Source organism: Rhinoderma darwinii, chromosome 4 (genome assembly GCF_050947455.1).
Source record: "Rhinoderma darwinii isolate aRhiDar2 chromosome 4, aRhiDar2.hap1, whole genome shotgun sequence".
NCBI classification, from domain to species: domain Eukaryota; kingdom Metazoa; phylum Chordata; class Amphibia; order Anura; family Rhinodermatidae; genus Rhinoderma; species Rhinoderma darwinii.
In genome coordinates this window covers 171416387-171439317 of record NC_134690.1, presented here as the reverse complement: position 1 = coordinate 171439317, position 22931 = coordinate 171416387, and the positions used below count along the sequence as shown (strand labels likewise).

General features: G+C 45.4%; 1 protein-coding gene across 1 annotated transcript in view; it reads right to left on the bottom strand.

Moving 5' to 3' along the window:
• LOC142760479 (5-hydroxytryptamine receptor 3C-like) overlaps positions 1 to 14157 on the bottom strand; it is a 63724-nt gene extending 49567 nt beyond the window's left edge. Inside the window, exons 1-2 of the mRNA XM_075863672.1 lie at positions 14018 to 14157; positions 8608 to 8652 (exon numbers count right to left, since the gene is read on the bottom strand). Coding sequence (XP_075719787.1) covers positions 8608 to 8652; positions 14018 to 14119 — 147 coding nt within the window. The 5' untranslated portion in view covers positions 14120 to 14157. The remainder of the gene's footprint in view (positions 1 to 8607; positions 8653 to 14017) is intronic.
• Between the last annotated feature and the right edge of the window lie 8774 nt (positions 14158 to 22931).

The window sequence follows — 22931 nt, the reverse complement described above, 5'->3', positions numbered from 1 at the left end:
TAACCTACCTAGGAATATGAATTATGGCCGATCTGTCGCAACTATATGCCACTAACTTTCTCCCTCTGTTAGCCTCCTTTCATAAGGAGCTGAACACCTGGAATAAGCGGGAATTTTCTTGGTTCGGGAGGATAAGCATTTTGAAAATGACACTGCTTCCCAGACTATTATACCTCCTGCAGACCATCCCCATCCTCATCACTTCATCCTTTTGGCTACGCATCCAAAAATGCTTTGGATCTTTTATATGGTCCTCAGGTCGCCCTGGGAAAAGTAGGGCTGTTCTCACTCGCCCTAAAGATGGGGGTGGGTCTGCCGGACTGCCGCCTCTATTATTTGGCAGTAACCCATGCGCGCATTCTCGATCTCTTTCCCAACTGAGACTCTAAATTATAGGTACGCCTGGCTGAAACCATTTGCCCCAATGCTTTCTCTCCCCTCCCCTGGACACAGCACCCACTTAAAAGCGGTACACTCTAACTTCTTTCACTATTTCTCAAACCCTTATGGCATTATGGTCAGCGGGGTTGGGTGGATCCCTCATAGATGCTCTAGGTCCACTCACTCCAATTACGGACAATACACACTGTCCCTCTGGCCGAGCCTACCGCTTATTCCTCAGCGGCTCCCTCCAACGTCCCCTTCATTTTACACATGTCCTCTCTTATTCCTCTTTACTCCCATTAACAACCATATTATCGGCCTTCCACTCGCCGACTATAAGAATACAACCAGCTGAAACATTTATACACTACTTGTAAAGGATCTGCCAGGCACAGCTTCGGGGTTAACTTCCAGAGGTAATCAGTCTTCACCTGAGGCTGAGTCTATCTCTCTGAGACTGACTCCAGCTTCCACCACTCAGGCTGGCAGGCTTAGGAGTGGGAGAGCCTATCGCAGCCTGGCCAGACTCAGCTAGCTCCCGCCTTCTGTCTATTTATACCTGCCTTTCCTGTTCCTCCTTGCTTGTGATTCTTTCCGTGTGGTTTCCTGGCCCAGCTACAGCTCCTACTATTTTATCCTGCTCCATTCTGACCCTGGCTTTCTGACTACTCTTCTGCTCTGCGTTTGGTATCTCGTGCTCTCCTGGTTTGACTTGGCTCGTTCACCACTCTGTTGCTCACAGTGTTGCCGTGGGCAACTGCCCCTTTCCCTTTGCTTTATATTCCCTTGTATGTTTGTCTCGTGCACTTACTGAGCGTAGGGACCGCCGCCCAGTTGTACCCCGTCGCCTAGGGCGGGTCGTTGCAAGTAGGCAGGGACAGAATGGCGGGTAGATTAGGGCTCACTTGTCCGTTTCCCTACCCCTATCATTACATAATCACAAGCCCATATACCTAGTCTACCCTTGTCCCTGACACTACTATGGACCCCCTTGAGACCCTGGCTCAGCAAATGCAGGGTCTCTCCCTACAGGTCCAGGCCCTGGCTCAGAAGGTCAACCAGCCTGATGCTACCTTGGTAGTTCCCCTCACCTCAACTCCTGAACCCCACCTCAAGTTGCCCGACCGGTTCTCAGGGGACCGGAGGGCTTTTCTCTCCTTTTGGGAGAGTTGCAGGCTTTACTTTCGCTTAAAGCCCCACTCCTCAGGTTCTGAGAGCCAGCGAGTGGGTATAATTATGTCCCGGCTCCAGGACGGGCCCCAAGAATGGGCCTTCTCCTTGGCTCCTGACGCCCCTGAACTTTCCTCCGTTGATCTTTTCTTTTCTGCTCTCGGACTCATTTATGACGAGACTGACAAGACTGCCTTTGCCGAGAGTCAGCTGGTGACCTTACGTCAGGGTAAGAGACCTGTTGAGGAGTATTGTTCTGACTTTAGGAAGTGGTGCGTAGCTTCTCGGTGGAATGATCCTGCCTTAAGGTGCCAGTTTAGGTTGGGTCTGTCGAATGCCCTGAAAGACCTGCTAGTTGGCTATCCCTCTTCTGACTCCCTAGACCAGGTTATGGCTTTAGCGGTACGACTTGACCGACGTCTCAGGGAACGACAACGCGAACGTTTATGTGTTTTCTCCTCCGACTCCCCCATGATGCCTCCCGAGGTTCCGTTGCTTTGTTCTTCCCCGGAAGACTCAGAGGTACCTATGCAACTCGGGGCCTTCGTGTCCCCCCAATAACGCAGAGATTTCCGCAGGAAGAATGGTCTCTGCTTCTACTGTGGGGATGACAAGCATCAAGTGAACAACTGTCCTAAGCGTAAGAATGCAGCCGGAGAACTTCCGCGCCTAAGTGATCATCGGGGAGGTCACTTGGGCGCACAGGTATTTCCCGTAAATATGAAACGTAATAAGATCTTGCTTCCCTTTCAGGTCTCTTTTGGTGGTAGGTCTGCTACCGGCAGTGCCTTCGTGGATTCAGGGTCTTCTGCTAATATCATGTCTGTGGAATTTGCTATGTCTCTTGCTATGCCGTTGATTGATTTGCCTAAACCTGTCCCGGTAGTGGGTATCGACTCCACTCCTCTTGCTAATGGTTATTTTACACAGCATACCCCTGTTTTTGAACTCCTTGTTGGCTCCATGCATTTGGAGCAGTGCTCTGTACTGTTGATGCAGGGATTATCGTCCGATTTGGTTTTAGGCCTTCCTGGGTTGCAGTTGCATAATCCCATGTTTGACTGGAATACTGGGGAGCTTACCAAATGGGGTAATGAATGTTTGACGTCATGTTTTTCTGTTAATTCTATTTCTCCCCCTGAGGAGGTGAACACGCTACCTGAGTTTGTTCGGGACTTCGCTGATGTTTTCTCTAAGAAGGCCTCCGAAGTGTTACCTCCTCATAGAGAATACGATTGCGCTATCGAATTGGTACCAGGAGCTAAGCTTCCTAAGGGTAGGATATTTCATCTTTCTTGTCCCGAACGTGAAGCCATGAGAGAGTATATCCAGGAATGCCTGGCCATGGGTTACATTCGCCCCTCTACTTCTCCGGTAGGTGCTGGCTTCTTCTTCGTAGGGAAGAAGGATGGTGGTCTTAGGCCATGCATTGACTACCGTAACCTGAATAAGGTCACTGTAAGGAACCAGTATCCCCTTCCTTTGATTCCTGATCTCTTTAATCAGGTTCAGGGGGCCCAATGGTTCTCTAAGTTTGATCTACGGGGGGGCGTATAACCTTATCCGCATCAAAGAGGAGGATGAGTGGAAGACTGCGTTTAACACGCCCGAAGGTCATTTCGAATACCTCGTCATGCCCTTTGGGTTGTGTAATGCGCTGGCGGTCTTCCAGAATTTCATAAATGAGATTTTGAGAGATTACCTGGGGATATTTATTGTAGTGTACCTTGATGACATACTGGTGTTTTCCAAGGACTGGCCCTCCCACATTGAGCATGTCAGGAAGGTGCTCCAGGTCCTTCGGGAAAACAAACTGTTTGCAAAAACCGAAAAATGTGTGTTTGGGGTACAGGAGATACCATTTTTGGGTCAAATCCTCACTCCTCATGAATTCCGCATGGACCCTGCCAAGGTTCAGGCTGTGGCGGAATGGGTCCAACCTGCCTCCCTGAAGGCGTTACAGTATTTTTTGGGGTTCGCTAATTATTACAGGAGATTCATTGCTAACTTCTCGGTCATCGCTAAGCCTCTTACGGACCTCACTCGCAAAGGTGCTGATCTCCTCCACTGGCCTCCTGAGGCTGTCCAGGCTTTTGAGGTCCTTAAGAAGTGCTTTATCTCGGCCCCGGTGCTGGTTCAGCCCAACCAAATGGAGCCATTTATCGTGGAAGTTGACGCATCCGAGGTGGGAGTGGGGGCTGTCTTGTCCCAGGGTACCAGGTCCCTCATCCATCTCCGCCCCTGTGCTTACTTCTCCAGGAAGTTTTCGCCCACTGAGAGTAACTATGATATTGGCAACCGCGAACTCTTAGCCATTAAATGGGCATTTGAAGAGTGGCGCCACTTCCTGGAGGGGGCTAGGCACCAGGTAACGGTCCTTACCGACCACAAGAATCTGGTTTTCCTAGAATCTGCTCGGAGGCTAAACCCGAGACAAGCTCGATGGGCGCTATTTTTTACCAGATTCAACTTTTTGGTTACCTATAGGGCTGGGTCTAAAAATATTAAGGCCGATGCACTGTCACGTAGCTTCATGGCCAGCCCTCCTTCGGAGGAAGATCCTGCTTGTATTTTGCCTCCTGGTATAATCATTTCTTCTATTGATTCTGATTTAGTCTCTGAAATTGCAGCTGATCAAGGTTCAGCTCCCGGGAACCTTCCTGAGGACAAGCTGTTTGTTCCCCTGCAATACCGGCTAAGGGTACTTAGGGAAAATCATGACTCCGCACTATCTGGTCATCCAGGCATCCTGGGTACCAAACACCACATTGCCAGAAACTATTGGTGGCCTGGGTTGCCTAAAGACGTTAAGGCCTACGTCGCCGCTTGTGAGGTTTGTGCTAGGTCCAAGACTCCCAGGTCCCGACCAGCGGGCTTACTACGTTCGTTGCCCATTCCCCAGAGACCTTGGACACATATCTCCATGGATTTTATCACCAATTTGCCTCCATCCCAAGGCAAGTCGGTGGTGTGGATGGTAGTAGACCGCTTCAGTAAGATGTGCCACTTTGTGCCCCTCAAGAAACTACCCAACGCCAAGACGTTAGCTACCTTGTTTGTCAAACACATCCTGCGTCTCCATGGGGTCCCTGTCAATATTGTTTCGGACAGAGGGGTACAATTTGTTTCTTTGTTTTGGAGAGCCTTCTGTAAGAAGTTGGAGATTGATCTGTCCTTCTCCTCTGCTTTCCATCCTGAAACCAATGGCCAAACTGAGAGGACTAATCAATCTCTAGAACAATATTTAATGTGTTTTATCTCTGACTGTCAATATGATTGGGTCTCATTCATTCCCCTCGCTGAATTTTCCCTTAATAACCGGGTCAGTAACTCGTCAGGGGTCTCCCCTTTTTCTGTAATTTTGGGTTTAATCCACGGTTCTCCTCCGTTTCACCTGGTAGTTCCAACAATCCCGAGGTAGAGGTCGTTCATCGGGAACTGTACACAGTCTGGGCCCAGGTTCAGAAGAACCTAGAGGCGTCCCAGAGCGTACAAAAAACTCAGGCTGATAGAAAACATTCTGCTAACCCCTTGTTTATGGTCGGGGATCTGGTGTGGTTATCGTCTAGGAACTTGCGTCTTAAGGTCCCGTCCAAGAAGTTTGCTCCCCGGTTTATTGGGCCGTATAAGGTCATTGAAGTCCTCAATCCTGTCTCCTTCCGGCTGGAGTTACCCCCATCTTTTCGTATACACGACGTATTTCATGCCTCCCTCCTTAAACGCTGCTCCCCGTCCTTGGCTCCCTCGAGGAAACCTCCTGTTCCCGTTCTCACCCCTGAGGGGGTGGAATTCGAGGTGGCCAAGATTGTGGACAGCAAGATGGTCCAAGGCTCCCTCCAGTACCTGGTCCATTGGAGAGGATACGGGCCTGAGGAGAGGACTTGGGTACCCGCCCGGGATGTTCACGCTGGGGTATTGGTCAGGAAGTTCCACCTTCGTTTCCCCAGTAAACCAGGTCCACTTAGAAAGGGTCCGGTGGCCCCTCATAATAGGGGGGGGGGGTACTGTAAAGGATCTGCCAGGCACAGCTTCGGGGTTAACTTCCAGAGGTAATCAGTCTTCACCTGAGTCTATCTCTCTGAGACTGACTCCAGCTTCCACCACTCAGGCTGGCAGGCTTAGAAGTGTGAGAGCCTATCGCAGCCTGGCCAGACTCAGCTAGCTCCCGCCCTCTGTCTATTTATACCTGCCTTTCCTGTTCCTCCTTGCTTGTGATTCTTTCCGTGTGGTTTCCTGGCCCAGCTACAGCTCCTACTATTTTATCCTGCTCCATTCTGACCCTGGCTTTCTGACTACTCTTCTGCTCTGCGTTTGGTACCTCGTGCTCTCCTGGTTTGACTTGGCTCGTTCACCACTCTGTTGCTCACGGTGTTGCCGTGGGCAACTGCCCCTTTCCCTTTGCTTTATATTCCCTTGTATGTTTGTCTCGTGCACTTACTGAGCGTAGGGACCGCCGCCCAGTTGTACCCCGTCGCCTAGGGCGGGTCGTTGCAAGTAGGCAGGGACAGAGTGGCGGGTAGATTAGGGCTCACTTGTCCGTTTCCCTACCCCTATCATTACACTACTACGAAGAAACATGCTAACCTCCACTACTCACTGACTGACTGAGCGAATTTACACCTCCCCAACTTCCCCCGCACGTGCTATCTCCACACTCTACCATCTGCTTCTCACCCAACGGTCACAACAGCTTCCCCCATACTGCAAAGCCTGGGAACATGAATTAAGTAAACAATTCACTGACGCCCCCTGGAATAGATGCTTCTATTTTTCCCACAAGGCTTCTATAGCCACCTGTGCTCAAGAAATCAGCTTTAAAATTGTATCTAGATGGTACCGTGTCGCAACTGTACTCCATAAATTGTACCCCTAGCTCCCTGATTGCTGCTGGCGGTGTGGCGGGTGCACCTGGCGGCTCTATGACACACATTTGGTGGGGTTGCCCCTTACTGAGGTCTTTTTGGAAGGCTGTGATTAGAGTCACCCATGAAACCACTGGAGTCTTGGTCCCTGACTTCCCATTATTGTATATGTTCCCCATGCCCATGTACGCATATAAATGATCCCTCACCAGACACTTATTACAAGCAGCGAAATCAATTATTCCACGCAAGTGGAAATTCATGGAGTCTCCCATCCTGAATGAATGGTTCCAGGAGGTTGCATTGGTGCGGAAGATGGAGGCTCTCATTGCCCAAACCCCAGAGGCAACCACGCGCTACATAAACACTTGGCTCCAGTGGACACTTTCCTTTCGTCTTACACATACCACACATTGGTTGGTTGTGGGGAGTGATTTTCCCCTAGACCTGTTCTCCCTTAACATAGTCGGCCCCTGGCAGTTGTACTCTTCTCTTCTGTTTGATCCGCAGCTACCACATGACCGTCTGCCTTTTTTGTCTACATTTTCGTTGCAAATCAGAGTCCAGATCCGCCATGCACATCCTCCTCCTTCCCTACTGTCTCTTGTATTGTCTTTTTACTTCTTCAATACAGGCGAGGTTCGTTCCCTCCACCAGCGGCTACCTGCACCCGCATTTACCTGTATGACAAGCATTTGCTCTACATTGATAGAATTGGCGTGTTCCTATATCTACTTCCTACACCGTGTTTTCCCACTACTCCTGATTAATATGTTGGACTGTCTCTATATTGGAACTACCATGGAACCCTACCTGTTCCCTATGTCTCTTATTCTTATTGTATGATTCTGACTTTTTCATGTCTGTATTATGTTTACAACTTGTTTAATACAAAATAAAAATGTTGAATTTGAAAATAAATAAATAAATGATTTCACCAGTGTAGTGAAGCTGCAAATCTAGACCGTAAAATGATTTGTCCTGAGTTTTTGTGGTCCGGATTCGCGGCCCCAGCACTGATCCGGGAAAATCACCATTGTGTGCATGGGGCCATGCAAATGATTGGGTCTGCGATTTATCCGCATAAATGTGGATAAATTGCGGACGCAAATGCACAGTTATGTGCATGAGGTCTTAGTTACATAATGACATGAATGTAGAAGAATGTGTGTGTCCAGCAAACAGGACCAGCTTAGGTAATGTTCACATCTGCATTAGAGGCTCTGTTAGGGGCCTCTGTCGCAGATCCGGCCAAAAATACCGGAAAAAAGTAGTGTTTCCGGTAAAACCACAGACGCCCCGGCGGAAACCCAACTGCCTCCCGTGGTGTCCATCACACAACGGAAAGAGCGCTTCAGGTTATTCCCTTGTTGAGCTTTTCTGACAGAGCAGAACATAGGAATGGCAAGCGCAGGCCCTTAAAGGTGTTGTCTAAGATTAGAAAAAGTGGCTTTTTTAGTTCTTTTTTTTAAAAGCAGACCCACTCTTTGTCCATGGACTGAGTCTGGTAAAGTGACATGCTCCAAATTTTTGAAAGACATGCCAGTTGTAATCTTGTTTTGCAACTTGTACAATATATTTTAAAAGTGGCGCATAAACAATATTATGCCACGTTTAGGCTAATTTCACGCAAGCGTAATACAAGAGCATTTTTATGACAGTATTACGCCTGCAAATCTTGGCCCGACCACTACTTAAATGACCTGAACTAACAGCAACATAGATCCACATAGTATGCTCTAAGGAAACCGGCCTTACTATTGACTTTTACCATTTTATGTCTCATATACTGTTGTACATTTTTAACCGTAAACAGGTGGCACAATTGTAATTTGTAGCAAGTGGCATTTTGCTAAATTTGGCACACTTGGCAAAGACTTTCAAACAATATGAAAGAATATCAAAACGGTCTAAAATCCCTATCCTTCTTTGAAGTCGAGGTATGTACTGTATATATTTTGGTGGATTAGGTACATGCTATTTACACCAAATTAGCAAGACTACATTCTGGTGCATTTCCTGAAGTTGGTGAAGTTTTCTATATCTGATTACTACTGTGTTGTGAGAACTTGCCATGACTGTGTAAAAAGGACCACCAGTAATATTACTAATCTGCATATAACTGCATATATCTAAATAAATCTTAGTGGACTCTTTGAAAGGACATATTAATATGGGAACAGTAACTTACCAGCCGTAGCCAAAGGAAAGTGGTGAGAATCTGAGATTTTTCATTCTGAAGAGAAGAGAGTGAAAAAGGTGATATGGGAAGTGGTGGGATTACCCCTCCCTCCCTTGTCCCCTCCTCTACTTTTCTTCGTCTTTTCTTCCTCAAACCTTCTTTATTCTTCTACACTTTGTGCTTTCTTTCTTCTTCAAGCAAACAAAGTTATAAAAATGCATACACCCCCAAAATTAAAGTTTGTAGTTGGCGACATAGTTATCATATACTTTCTGGGTCACCTACATTTTGATGTTTGGCTTGTTCCCAGTTCAGATTGAAAATTCAATAAAATCTATTCAAAGAAAATTTTCAATTAAATATCATCTATACAGAACTAAAGTGAAATGTTTTCCTTAATTATAACATGCCTATAGGAGCCTATAGGAGCTACTGATGTGTCCTTCCTTACCTTTTCTCATATTTCAACATATCTTGACGTGTGGCGAGAGATGACCAGCTTTGAAAAAAACCAAACTGTTTTCTCGATACTCTGTCACGAGATGTCTACTCTATATATGTCTATATATATGTCTGTTTGACATCCAGGCAGCTAAGGATACGTACTAGAGAACACGTACGCGACATCTCTGGGGCAAAGACGATTAGTGACTATAGACTACTCAAAACACTGCCCAGACACTTCAAACAACATCACAATTGCAATCCAAAATCCCTCATGATTCGTGGAATTGACCGTATACATTGTGGCATCAGAGGGGGTAATTTGAGGAAGGTTTTGGCCCAAAAAGAATGTATGTGGATTGTCAAATTGGGATCCATGATGCCTGGTGGCCTTAATGAACAACTACATTTCGCTCCGTTTCTTTAAACTCCCTATCACCATTTGTTTTTAACTTATATTTTAATCCTGTGTCTTTCATTGCATATCTAGGTACTTGATTTATTATCCGTATTGAAAGCTTTCTGACAAGATCTTGATACCTTGAGCTGGACCCTCTTTGGAAGACTGATGGAGAAGATAAATATGTTATCTGTGGACTCATCTATACTATGTATCTACATGGATCAATTGTCTGTATTGACATTCCTTTGCTATTTTTGCCAGTACATTTGTTACTATTATTGCTATTGAATGTGGGCTTTTTTGTCCCTGTACTATAGGAAGTATACATTATAATTTACAATATCCTATATTCCTTATATATTTTTATTATATGATTTCATATCAGTGCACTTTACACTTTATTTAAATCTTTCTATGGGAGAATTCCTTCCCCCTCGTATTAATTCTGCTCAGGGATATTACCTTTTTGCTATTATTATTCTCTGTTTTTCACACACATTGTAGGTTATACTACTCTTTAATAAGCCACTGTATGTGGACTCACATTTTTCTCTTACTAACGAAACTTTGTCATTTTAAATATGATTGACCGTGCATTACCGCATGTTCACCTCACTTTTATATTCCCTTTTAAGTATGGGGTTAATTCAAGCAATAGGCATTAACCACTTTCTACAACGTAGCACTGATACAGCGATACAAACCAGTCTCCTCCCCCGGTATTTTCCTATCCAATGAGGTGCGCACCTCTTCTGTATGACGCCGGCGTGTTGCCGGCCCCTCCCCGCCCCCTCTAGCGCACTGCGCATGTCCGGGATCCCTGTACACGTCGGGGATCCTTGATGTGCGCTCCGGTGCTGGGGGCGGGAAGTGGGGCATGCCTCACTTCCGGTCTCGGCATGAGACGTGCGCCGCGATCTCAGTGTATTAGGAAATACACAGTCCACCTGTGGCTCCCCCTATTTAAAGCCGTCATTTCCCTAGACACGATATGAGGAAGCATACCGCGAAACGCGCGTTGGGGTTCCTTGCACGCCAGTCCGACTCCCTCAAACAATTTCACATGGGTAAGCTTTTTCTAGGAGTGGAAGGGATGAGTGTTTTATTTAGGTCTTAGACCTTCAAATATGTCTATTGTTAGCATTTGACTCACACTTGTATATTAGGTCTTAGACTCATTGCCTACTTACTACTAGCACTTTACTCTATGCCTATACACCTATATGCATTTGTCTGTATGTATATCATGACATGGTCTTCAGTGCCTAATAAATGTATTACTAATACGCTTATCACTCATACCGTACACCCATCTCCTTGATTACCCTATATCATCTCTTGTATATTATATGGAGTCTCTCTAGTCGTGTTTTCACTGGAATTACACAGTGTCCTCCTGTCCTATTCTGTACCTTTATAACGTTTTCTATGTATGTAATTACGTGTTTAATAAAGCTATTTATTTTTATTCATGGCTTTTATGCTCCTCTTTTTTCTTGTGTATATAAGTATATATAGGAGTTGCCCTTCAGCACTATCTGGGTAGTATGCTGCACCCTGTCTTAAGCATCTAGCCCCGTACTTGCTATAGGAGTCATTTTGTGTTTCTATTGTGGCAGTGCAGCTACTGGACGGTGCAGAAACTCAGGTTTTAAGCAACCAGGGAGCATGTACAGCAGAGAGAGTTTTCTCGGCTGGTGCTTGGGCTGTCTGATGAGCCTAGTTAGGCTCCACCTGAGACGGCTCTTTATATCAGGTGTGTGCAGTCCACACAGGGCTCTCAGTCTGGGGAAGACAGGCATGCTAGCCTGTGAGAGTCACCACCGTGTGAGGTAAAACTGAAGGTTTTGAGGTGCTGGGCACAAGGCTCAGTGTCACGTAGTGAGGGACACTGAATGTGTTAGTTAGAGGCTGGACGGCCTAGGATTTATTTTGTATGTTTATTGTTGTACCACTGACTGCTGTTGTGAAGACAATAAAGCTAGCTGCGGCTGTTTTAAACCTTTTTGGAGTGAACGTTCTGTGTGCCAACCATCTCACCCGGGAGATGGCGATCCCATGAGCTAAGTGGTCCCCAAGTTGTCACATATGGCGGAGAATTGCTTTGGGCAATAAAATGGCACAAGAAGTATGCAGTGAAATTTAAAGGGCCAGAAGCCCAATTAAAGAGACTGTTTTTCCATTGCAATGGGTCTTATGGAGGAACTCCTTAAACAAATGGTGCAGTTGAATGCAGAGCTGCAGGAAACAAATGCCAAACAGAGGGAGTATAACCAAAGGGTCCTGGCACAGTTGGAAGCAGATAGAGAGGCTCTAAAGGCACGGGTGCTGTCTGGGGATGCACAGCCTTCCAAGCCAAGTGGATTCTTTTCAACGTCAACTGCATTTATGCCGGGTACTCCGGAGGTGTTACAGACAGTTCGCAGAGAAGAGCACGGAGCGTGCGTACCTGTGATACAAGCTGTGAGGACCGTTGCTAGGAGCAACCAACCCCGACAGCATGTGGCTGTTGTTCAGCAGAAGGAGCGCTGTTGGAGATGCCATCAAGCGGATGGATGTGCACCTGATTGTTCTCTGGTCAGGAGGCCAGAGAGAGCGCAAGAAAAAACACGTGAAGTGTTGGTTGGTGGGATTCCGCTACGGGTCAGTCTGGATCTTCGCCAAGAGGTCTCGAGGGTGCATCCGGACATTTTGCTGTTCGTGAAGAAGGATCCTGAGATGAGTGAGACCGTTCTGATTGACTTTGCAACTGATTTTGGGACTGTGCAGCACAGACTTAGAAAATGTGAGGAACTTGATGAGGAGTTTGTGCTGGGAAGGGACTTCCCTAATTTTTGGCAGTTGTGGGAGAAAGGCAATATCTCCGATAAGCATTACAGGGAAGAGTCCTCTGCAGGGTGTGCTGCTCCACTGCCAAAAATGGAAAATGCACCAGTTGTAATGATGTCAAGCGATAATGTGATTCAGGAAATGCCTGCTAAAAATGACGCACATGTATTTGATGCACAGCGTTTATGTGATGACACTAGTGAAATGTCAAAAATTGTGCCTAACGTGTCTTTAACCCGTGAGTATGTCACCCAGCCTGAGCAGGTTAATGCATTGTGTGAACAGGCTGTTAAAGAAACCGCAGCCGAGACAGAAGAGGGGATGAGTTCAAGTGTGCCCCTTGAGGCCGTAGTTGAGAAAGTCGAGAGTGTCACATGTGATGTGCGTACTGTTACTAATAGTAACCCAGAGAGGTCTGGTGAGTGCGGTGGAAAATTGTCTCTGGACGGACAGTCTGAGAGTATAAATGCTGAGATGGAAAACTCCAAGATGGGGGGGAGTATAGCGTCTGAATGTGGTTTGGTAGATGGTACGGTGTATACCAAAACTCACGAGATGAGTGTTACTGAACACTATGAGCCAGTGTCTAAACCAAGGGGTGACACACAAAGCCACTTCATAGATGCGGAAAGGTCCCTGAATGTAGGGCACCACACATGTAAATACGGCTGTGATCAGCAAAAGCTAGTAGTGCCTACAAGGGATGAGGATGCTAGGCATGCCAACATAGAAGAGTTGCAGGAGCACCTGTCTAATACACCCAGGGGTGATTATCAAATGTCTGTTACTGTAGGGGTGACCCTAAGGGTGATTATGTCCCAACGTAGGAGCTTTGACCCTGGAGGGAGGTTGAAATGTGATCAGTCCTACAGCCTTTATCAAAGGGAGGGGATATGTAGCAGTGCAGCTACTGGACGGTGCAGAAACTCAGGTTTTAAGCAACCAGGGAGCATGTACAGCAGAGAGGGTTTTCTCTGCTGGTGCTTGGGCTGTCTGATGAGCCTAGTTAGGCTCCACCTGAGACGGCTCTTTATATCAGGTGTGTGCAGTCCACACAGGGCTCTCAGTCTGGGGAAGACAGGCATGCTAGCCTGTGAGAGTCACCACCGTGTGAGGTAAAACTGAAGGTTTTGAGGTGCTGGGCACAAGGCTCAGTGTCACATAGTGAGGGACACTGAATGTGTTAGTTAGAGGCTGGACGGCCTAGGATTTATTTTGTATGTTTATTGTTGTACCACTGAATGCTGTTGTGAAGACAATAAAGCTAGCTGCGGCTGTTTTAAACCTTTTTGGAGTGAACTTTCTTATGTGTGCCAACCATCTCACCCGGGAGATGGCGATCCCATGAGCTAAGTGGTCCCCAAGTTGTCACACTATATATGTCTATGTATGGCGACCCAGTGGTTCTGATGTTAATTGCAGGTCTGTCAAGGGATTTATTAGCATGTCCTTGACCAAATTAAAGCAAAGGTGAGGGTGGTTACATGTGTATCATTAAACACTGATTGGTGGGGGTTAGGCCACTGGTACCCCAACTGATCCTAAGAATTGTCCAGTTTTTCATGCCCGGTCACTCTTCATTGGACTAAATTATAAATTAGAATTATTGACAGTGCTTGAAACGTGGTGTACTTGCCCACGTTGCGAGCATCTTATTAAGACAGTAGTATGGCAATGACCTTATTTTAAAAAAAAATTCCACCTGGTACCTAAGCCCTATATTTTACATACACAAATTCTTACCACTCCAAGCACTGCATAGATTGTGAAGGAGATGTTCACACTAGTTGGGCGGCTATAATTCAGGGTTGGACGAAATGACTTCTTATTAAACACACTTTGCATGGATTCATATGATGGCCCAGCTTCAGAACCTGAACATTGTAGCTCCGCACATTCAACTGGAACAAAAACAGCAAAATTTCATAAAAGGATGCAACATTAGGTTATTTTTCAGCTGCCACATCATACAGTTACAGTTAATACCGCCTTAGGTTAAGAAATAAAAATCCTCTACTCTACATATAGATTGTAGTTCCCCTCTTTTGAAGTATTTGTAAATGTGTATACGTGTAGTTGTGTAGTAACAGTACACTATGGGGGAAAGTTAACAATGTTCCTACCCCAGTTCTTTGGTGTAGAAATGTTGCAAACAGCCCAAAAGCTTGAAAAAATTGCATGTTTTGGACCATTTCCATTTTGACACTTTACATTGGGCAGAGCTTAGCAGAAGGGTATGTGGTCACCCACGGCAAGACGCATTTACTACAATTTACGCCAGAAACTGGCATGAATTAAAGCAGCATACACTATCAGCTCCTGGCTGGCTTATATTTCAATTAGTGGTGCATGGACAGTTGAAAATGCAATACATGTATTAAGAGGCATGTGCCTCTTAATAAATTTGACGCATCTTACTCTAACTTGTTTAATTGTTTTTAACACAGTCTTAATACATCTCCCTTTATTCTTGTGTGTATGTATATTTAATATGCATACTTTTAGAAAAAGCAGGTCATTTTAGTATTAGTATGTGAATCTGTAAAATTTTTAATATATACTACCATGGGTCTATGTACTCCAGGCTACAATATTGGTCTTATGCCAAAGACTGTAAATAATTGCTTAAGGTCAGATAAGTGTTCTCCCCTGTCTCTCTTATGGCCCTCCTTTCCTCCAGAATATTCCTCCAGACGTCGCCTCTAAATTATCTTATCTAAAAAAGACTGTACAACAAAATATTTTTTGAAACACATTGTCTCTCATGGACATCTAACAGACTTTAAATAATGCTTGGATCCTTAACCCCTTCAGGTCACAGCTATTTTGAGCCTTGAGGATGCAGCAATTTAATTTTTTCATCACTGTGTTCCAAGGGACCCAAATTTTAAATTTTTCCATAAACAGCCATATGAAGGATGTTTTTTTGAAGGAGGAGTACTATTTTTTAATGTCACCATTGTGGGGTACATATAATGTATTAATAAACCTTTTACAATTTTTTGGGGGAGAGAAAAAAATGCATTTCGTTATATTTCTATTTAAGTTTGACTACTTTTGCACAAACGTTTTTTTTAAAGTAATTTGTTATAACTTTTTTCTTACCGTCAACGGAGCTTGTTTTTTGCAGGACGAGTTGTATTTTTCAATGGCCCTATTTTGGGGTACATGTAACTTATTTATGAACTTTGATGAGATGACAGAGGGAGCAACGCTCTCTGTAGCCACTTAGATGCCCCGGTTGCCATTGACCATGGCATCAAATGCGTTAAATGGCTGGAATCAGGGTTATCTCCGATGCCAGCAATTGCAGCAGGATGTCAGCTGTATATTACAGCTGGCACCTGCTACTTACACATTGGGCACAGCTCATGTGCCCATCCCATCTACTGGGCATATCATTACGTCCTATTGCAGTCCAATGGCCAAAATTAGGACATAATGGTACGCCCATTCGCGCGAATGAATTAAAGGGTATTTATTGTTTACCAAAATAACCTATTGTGAAACGTCCTGTTTTGTAGAAATCACTTCTGTTTGTGCTGTATACACTGGGGACAGGGTCTACATTTATTTTCTCATTATTTGAGGGCAGGATTACAATGAAAGGTAACACCTCTATTATAAAGCTGGAGGTAGATAACATAGGAACACACTTCTAGGTGATAGAGACAGCTCTGTTCCTCCAGTTCAGGATGACCATGCCTTGCGTGTGCAATAAGGTTCTTTGGTTATTGTGAGTTTGTGAAGATGTTATTCATTTGCTATTTGGGATTGACCCAGACTGTTTCTGGACTGCTCTTATTGATTGCGGCCTGACCTAATTCATATCTTTTTTTCGTATTTCATAAACTCTGCCAATTTTGACCTTGGACTTTCATGACCACACTTCTGCCTATCGATTATGGTACCATGTTTCAGAATACCATCTGGAAGCCTTTGCAAGCTGTAGTATTTGAGGATGCGACCTGAGGATTCTCTTCAGAAAGTCCACGAGGGGTGTTTTAAAGTGAAAACGAACAATCCCGTAGACTCTGCCCCACTATCCTAAGCCCAATCTAATAGTGATTCATCGGATCACTCTCTGTTCAATGGCCTGTGAATGACAGATACACAGCCAATTCAAAGCTTTAGGATTGTGTGGGCCCAATTTTTGTGGGAACTGATGATGATGTTGTAATTATTTACTGGGATCAATAGGAAATTTTAATTGTTCTTCCAAATGTTATTATAGTGGCAAGCGATAAACTCCTGTTCAGTAAAACAGGTTTCTCTCCTCTAACTAATGGTCTCCATATGTTAATACCAATAGCTTATGCTCTTGAATAGTTTAGTCATGTAATAAAACACAGGAAAACGGTCAGCACATTCCTACATGTAACAACCCGATACTTGTCCCTTGTTATTTTTGACCATAGACTTGAGATTTGAACTACTCAACAGACGTGTATTGATCAATACCACCACAAGCATTTACAACCATGCATAGTTGAATATTCTAGATGCAAGAGGGAGCACAAAAAACTCACCTTTAAACATCTGTTATCTGTTGCTTGGTCCATCACCATAAACTACAGATAATTCAACAACAAATATCTACATTTTTCAGATTGTCTGTCAGAAATTGGTCATTTGCATTAAAAAACCCAGTTATGGCTTCTATCACATCTGCGCTAGGGCTCTGTTCTGACGTTCCGTCAGAGCTTTCCGTCGGAACGGAGCCCTGACAGACACAAACGGAAAACATAGGTTTCCGTTTGAATCACTGTAGTTTACTATGCTATTCATTCCGTCAAAACGACGGAACCCTTGCACAATGGAGACAAACGGAAACCATTGGCATCGGATTTGTCACCATTGAAATTCTATGGTTTCCGTTTGTGTCTGTCAGGGCTCTGTTCCGACGGAAAGCTCAGACGGAACGTCGGAACGGAGCCCTAGCGCAGATGTGAACGTAGCCCAAAGGCTTAAAATTATGGAGAACAGCTCCAATGTGCTGCTTCTGCCAATGTTTATCTCAAGTTTGAGGCCAGCTGTAGATCCACTTCTGCTTTATACCACTGTATTGCAAAAATAGACTCTAAACAGCTTAACATGTTCTACTGGAAGAATCTGTTGAATCATTTGCAATGCAATATAATCTCATGTATTTGTAAGTCTCAGACAATGAACATATAAATTTTTTGTGGTGGATTATTATTTATTGTGTAGTATGGGATCTCAGTTGCAGACCTAACCTAGGTGTCTGAAGAACTTTCTATGCCGTTTTCCCTTCCTCTTTGTAGTGTTTTTTTTAAACTGTTCTTATGGAATACCTTCTGTTATATCATGTTTATGTAAGACCATACCAAATAATCCTATAAAATTAACATGGTACTATTAGGTAACTGGATCAGGAACCAGTTGAGTATTATATGGATCAGTAATAGAATAGAAACAAGTCCTGGAACAAAAGCTATGTTTTTGTGAGGTGTTAGTCTCAGTGTTATTGTGGGTGAGAGGTTAGGAAGAAGGTCATTTATTTATAGCAAAGCAGGAGCGGATTTAAGATTAGACTCTGGGGATGTCGTTATCAGATACAACTGGATGACTAAAAGCTGCTGGAAGAACAGTATCACCTAGGATAGTGTTTTTTGAGATCATATAGGCAAGGTGAGCAGTAGTAGGTATGTCATCAGCAGATGGGACGAGCAGTATAAAGTTATATAGCAGATATATAAACAATCTTTTAAACCTGAAATTAATTAGTGTAACCTATTTGTACATCCAGAAAAGAATCATATGTCTATCAGTCAAAGAGGATTCAGCGTGAAACCAAGTAAAGACTTGGTGCACTGACCTTTTATATACAAGATATATCATATAAATGAGGTCAATTAGCACAACGTTATTTATGAAAAGATACAAAATATATTTTATTGGTAAACATGTATGAGACAAAACGAATTTAAAAATGAAGCATACAATGCAACATCATGGTGTCTGGCAGGGCAGGAAACATATGGGTATACAAAGAGTATATGGATATGAGCTACGACAGAATAACAACAGATACATGCAGCAATGGTAATAGTCAAGTATGCCTTTGCATGACTCATGGGCTGACTTAATAAAAATGATACCCCAAAAATGTAAAGCCTCAACAAGAGGATAATGGAATAAAAGATGAGAAGGAGCCAAGACCCATGTGTTTAGTAGATGTAAGACGAATGCTTACCCATGTTGTTGCTCCTGCACCGTAAAGACACCAACCATCCTGAAATGAAGTAACATACCTAACATAAGCTTTCATATAATAAACCTTTCCTATCATTATAGTGAGTGCTTAAACGTAAACACAATAGATTAATTCTGTTGGATTTTGCCAATGTAAATGAAATTTTATGACAATCTAATGTCCCCCGAAGTGTCTGATAGCGGCTTGTCTTCCTTAGCCCATTGAAATAAACATCCGGTCAAGCTTTGCACCAATGTTAATGGGTAGGTCTGCCAACAGATCTCTTATGTGTATGGCCAGCCTTAGAGTTGCAGAGAGTGCAACTTGGCTGCTCTCAGAGATTGCTTGTTTAGGGTACAGTCAACCGGCAGCATATTTTGTTGCGGCAGATTTTATTAATCTGAATGTGGTTGTTTCTGCAACAAGCACATCGGTTTCTGCAAGTTCCGTTCAGATGAATAGAACTGATTCTGCGAACCGCCCATCATTTTAACAACCACTTCTGGAGATACAGTGAATCCACTGCAAAATCTGCATGTTCCAGTCTTCCCTGAACTCAATCTAAAGAGGGCACTATCTGTGGCACTATCTACAGGGGGCACTGTGTGTGGCACTATCTACAGTAGGCACTATGTGTGGCACTATCTACAGAGGGCACAGTGTGTGGCACTATCTACAGGGGTGCTGTGTGTCACTAACGACATGTGGCACAGTGTGTGGCAGACTGTGTGTGACAGGGGGTATTGCGTGGGGCACTTTCTTCATCGGCACTGTGTGTGGTGCTATTTATAGGGGGGCAATGTGTGGCACTATCTACAGAGGGCACAGTGTGTGGCACTATCTACAGGGGCACTGTGTGTCACTAACTACAGAGGGCACAGTGTCTGGCACTATGTACAGGGGGTATTGCGTGTGGCACATTCTACATGGGCACTGTGTGTGGTGCTATCTACAGGGGGCAGTGTGTGGCACTATCTACAGGGGGCACAGTATGTGTTGCACTATCTACAGGGAACACAGTGTCTGGCACTATCTACAGGGGGCACAGTGTGTGGCACTATATACAAGGGACAATATGTGTGGCAGTAGTTACAGGGGACACAGTCTGTGGCAAAATCTACCAGGGGCACATTGTGCGTGTGGTGCTTTATTTTCAATGGGTATGGCATGTGGAACTGTTTCGAGGGGGCACTGTGTGTCGTGGTGCTTAATTTTCAGAAGCAACAATGTGTGACACAATTATATTCGGAGGACAGTGTATGGTGCTTTTGTATTCAATGGCACAGTGTGTGGCACCATGAGGAGTTTGTGTTAGTTTATAGATGCAGATGTGCCCAAAAAGTTGTATCTACCCGTGTCTGTCTTTGCAATTGGTTCCTTAAGTGTTTTCCCATTCCAGTGTTCCCGTTCCTGATATCTGTATCCTGTTTCCCGTGCTACCGTGTTCCTGTGCTATACTGAGTTGGAGTCGTGTTGTGTCACCTACTACACCTGCTGTGTTTCTCTGCACCTGTTGTCTGCCTGCTGCCAGAGTTCCATCCGAGCCTAAACCATCGCTACTGTCTGAATTGCCACAAGTACATTTATCCGAACATTAGACATTGACTCTGTACCCTGTTTGGCCAGCTGCTATACCGCTACGGAGGTGTGGCCCAGTGGGCCCACATACCCACAGATTGTGACAAGTATTTATGCACTGAGCTTGGTTCTGGTGCTATTTTTAAGTTTTGAGCTTTATTTGGGTGCCCTATGTATGTATGTACAGAGCTTAGTAGGGGTGCCGTATATAGGCACTGAGCTTGGTTCTGGTGCTATATTTATGTACGGAGCGTTGTTCTGGTGATGTATTCATGTACTGAGCTTTGTTCTGGTGCTGTATTTATGTACTGAGCTTTGTTCTGGTGCTGTATTCATGTACTGAACTTTGTTTTGGTGCTGTATTATTGTACTGAACTTGGTTCTGGTGCTGTATGCATGTATGTAGCTTAGTTCTGGTACTGTTATGTCACGGTCTGTGGGTATGTGGACCCACTAGGCCACACCGCCGTAGCAGGGAGGCAGCTGGCCAAACAACAGAGTACCCCAGCAATACAAAGTCCCGCACTAGGGTACCTGAATAATCCAGACAGTGGCCAAGGGTTTGGCATGCATGGAGATGGACGCAGCAGGTTACGCCAGACGTGGTGGATGACAGCAGGTGAAGCAGGTTGCGCCAGATGTGGCGAATCACACTGGACGTGGCAGATGACATGACGTGATAGATGCCACTGGACGTGGCAGATGACAGCAGGTGTTGAGGGACACGACTCCAACACTAACAAGCTCTGGAACAAGGATACAGCATGGAATACAGGGCACAGGTAAAACAGGAACAGGATAACACTAAGGGACCATTCGCAAGACTGACATGGCAACACTAACAACGCTCAGGCAAGGATCAGAAGGGCAGGGCCCTTTTTATAGTCCAGGGTATCATGGGCAGTTGATAATGATGATTCCATTTGTGCGCACGCTGGCCCTTTAAGACCGGGCACAGCGGACCGGAGAGGAAGTGAGCGCTGGTGTCTCCTAGGACGGAGATGCGAGCCATCGCTCACAGATCCATGGCTACGGCCACTGGGGGGTGAGTAAATCTGGCGTTCCATGGCCATAGACGCTACAGTATCCCCCCTATTATGCTCCCATTTCTTGGGACCAGAGCGAGAGAGGAACTTCTTAATGAGAACAGGGGCACTGAGGTTCCCAGGACCTCTCTTCAGGACCAAACCCTCTCCAGTTCACCAAATAGAAAGTCCTTCCTCCTACCCTTTTGCAGTCAGATCTCCCTCACCTCAAACACATCAGATGAACCGCTGGGAGCAATTGCGGGACTGGGAGTCTTACTGTAGTGATTCAGGACCACAGGCTTAAGGAGGGACACATGAAAGGAGTTGGGGATTTTGAGGGTAGGACGCAGACGAAGATTATAGATAACAGGGTTTATCTGTTGCAATATCTCAAAAGGTCCGAGGAATCTGGGAGAAAACTTGTATGAAGGCACCTTTAAACGAATGTTCCTGGAGGACAGCCGGATTTTGGTACCTAGAATATACTGAGACGGCTCTCTTCTCTTTATATCCGCTTTTCACTTCATGCGATCGACTGCCAGCAATATAGAGAACCGGGTCTGTTGCCAGATTTGCAGACAGTCCCCAAATGCAGAGTCAGCAGCGGGTACCTGAGATATAGCAGACACATGAAGAGGGACTCAAGGATGTTGACTGTACATATTGTAGAATAGTGTGGAAGTGGTGGACTCACTTGTGTGGTTGTTATACGAGAACTCGGCCCATGAAAGAAGCTGTACCCAGTTATCATGCTGCAAGGAAATAAAGTGGCGGAGATAATTCTCCATGATCTGGTTAATCCTCTCTACTTGCCCATTGGACTGGGGGTGATAGGCTGAGAAAAAGTCCAATCTCACATCCAGGAGCTTACAGAGGGCTCTCCAGAATTTTGAGGTAAATTGAACGGACACGATGTGAAGGGGCAAGCCATGCAAAAGGAAGATGTGCTGAATGTAGAGACTCGTCAGTCGGGGAGCAGAAGGTAGGCCGGTCAGCGGGATAAAATGTGCCATCTTTGAAAACCGGTCCACCACCACCCAGACAGTATTGCATCCTACTGAGGGAAGAAGGTCTGTGTCACGGTTTGTGGGTATGTGGACCCACTAGGCTGCACCGCCGTAGCAGGGAGGCAGCTGCCCAAACAACAGGAACCCCAGAAATACAAAGTCCCGCACAAGAGTACCTGGATAGTCCAGACAGTGGCCGCAGCTCTGGCACGGATGGAGGTGGGTGCAGCAGGTAACGCCAGATGTGGCGGATGACAGCAGGTGCTGCAGGTTGCACCAGACGTGGGAATCCCTCTGAACATGGCAGATGACACAGGATGTAGCAAAGCAACAGCAGGGGCAGTAGACACGACTCCAACTAGTAGGCACAGGAACAAGAACACAGCACGGGACACAAGAACAGGTAACAGGGCATGGGTAACAACTGGAACGGGAAACACTAAGGGACAATTTGCAAGACAGACTTGGGAATAACTAACAATGCTCAGGCAAGGATCAGAAGGGCTGGGGCCTTCTTATAGACCAGGAAATCATGTGGTTGATAATGATGATTGTTTTACAGGTGCGCGCACTGGCCCTTTAAGAGCGGGCACGAGCGTGCGTGCGCACCCTACGGGACACAGCAGACCAGAGCAGAAATGAGCGCTGGCGTCTCGTAGGAAGGAGATGGGGACCAGCGCTCACGGATCCATGGCTGCGGGCGTCGGGAGGTGAGTAAACCCGACGGCCCGTGGCCATGGATGCTACAGTATCCCCCCTCTTATGCCCCCTCTTCTTGGGACCAGAGCGACAAAGGAATTTCTTAATGAGAGCAGGAGCACGAAGGT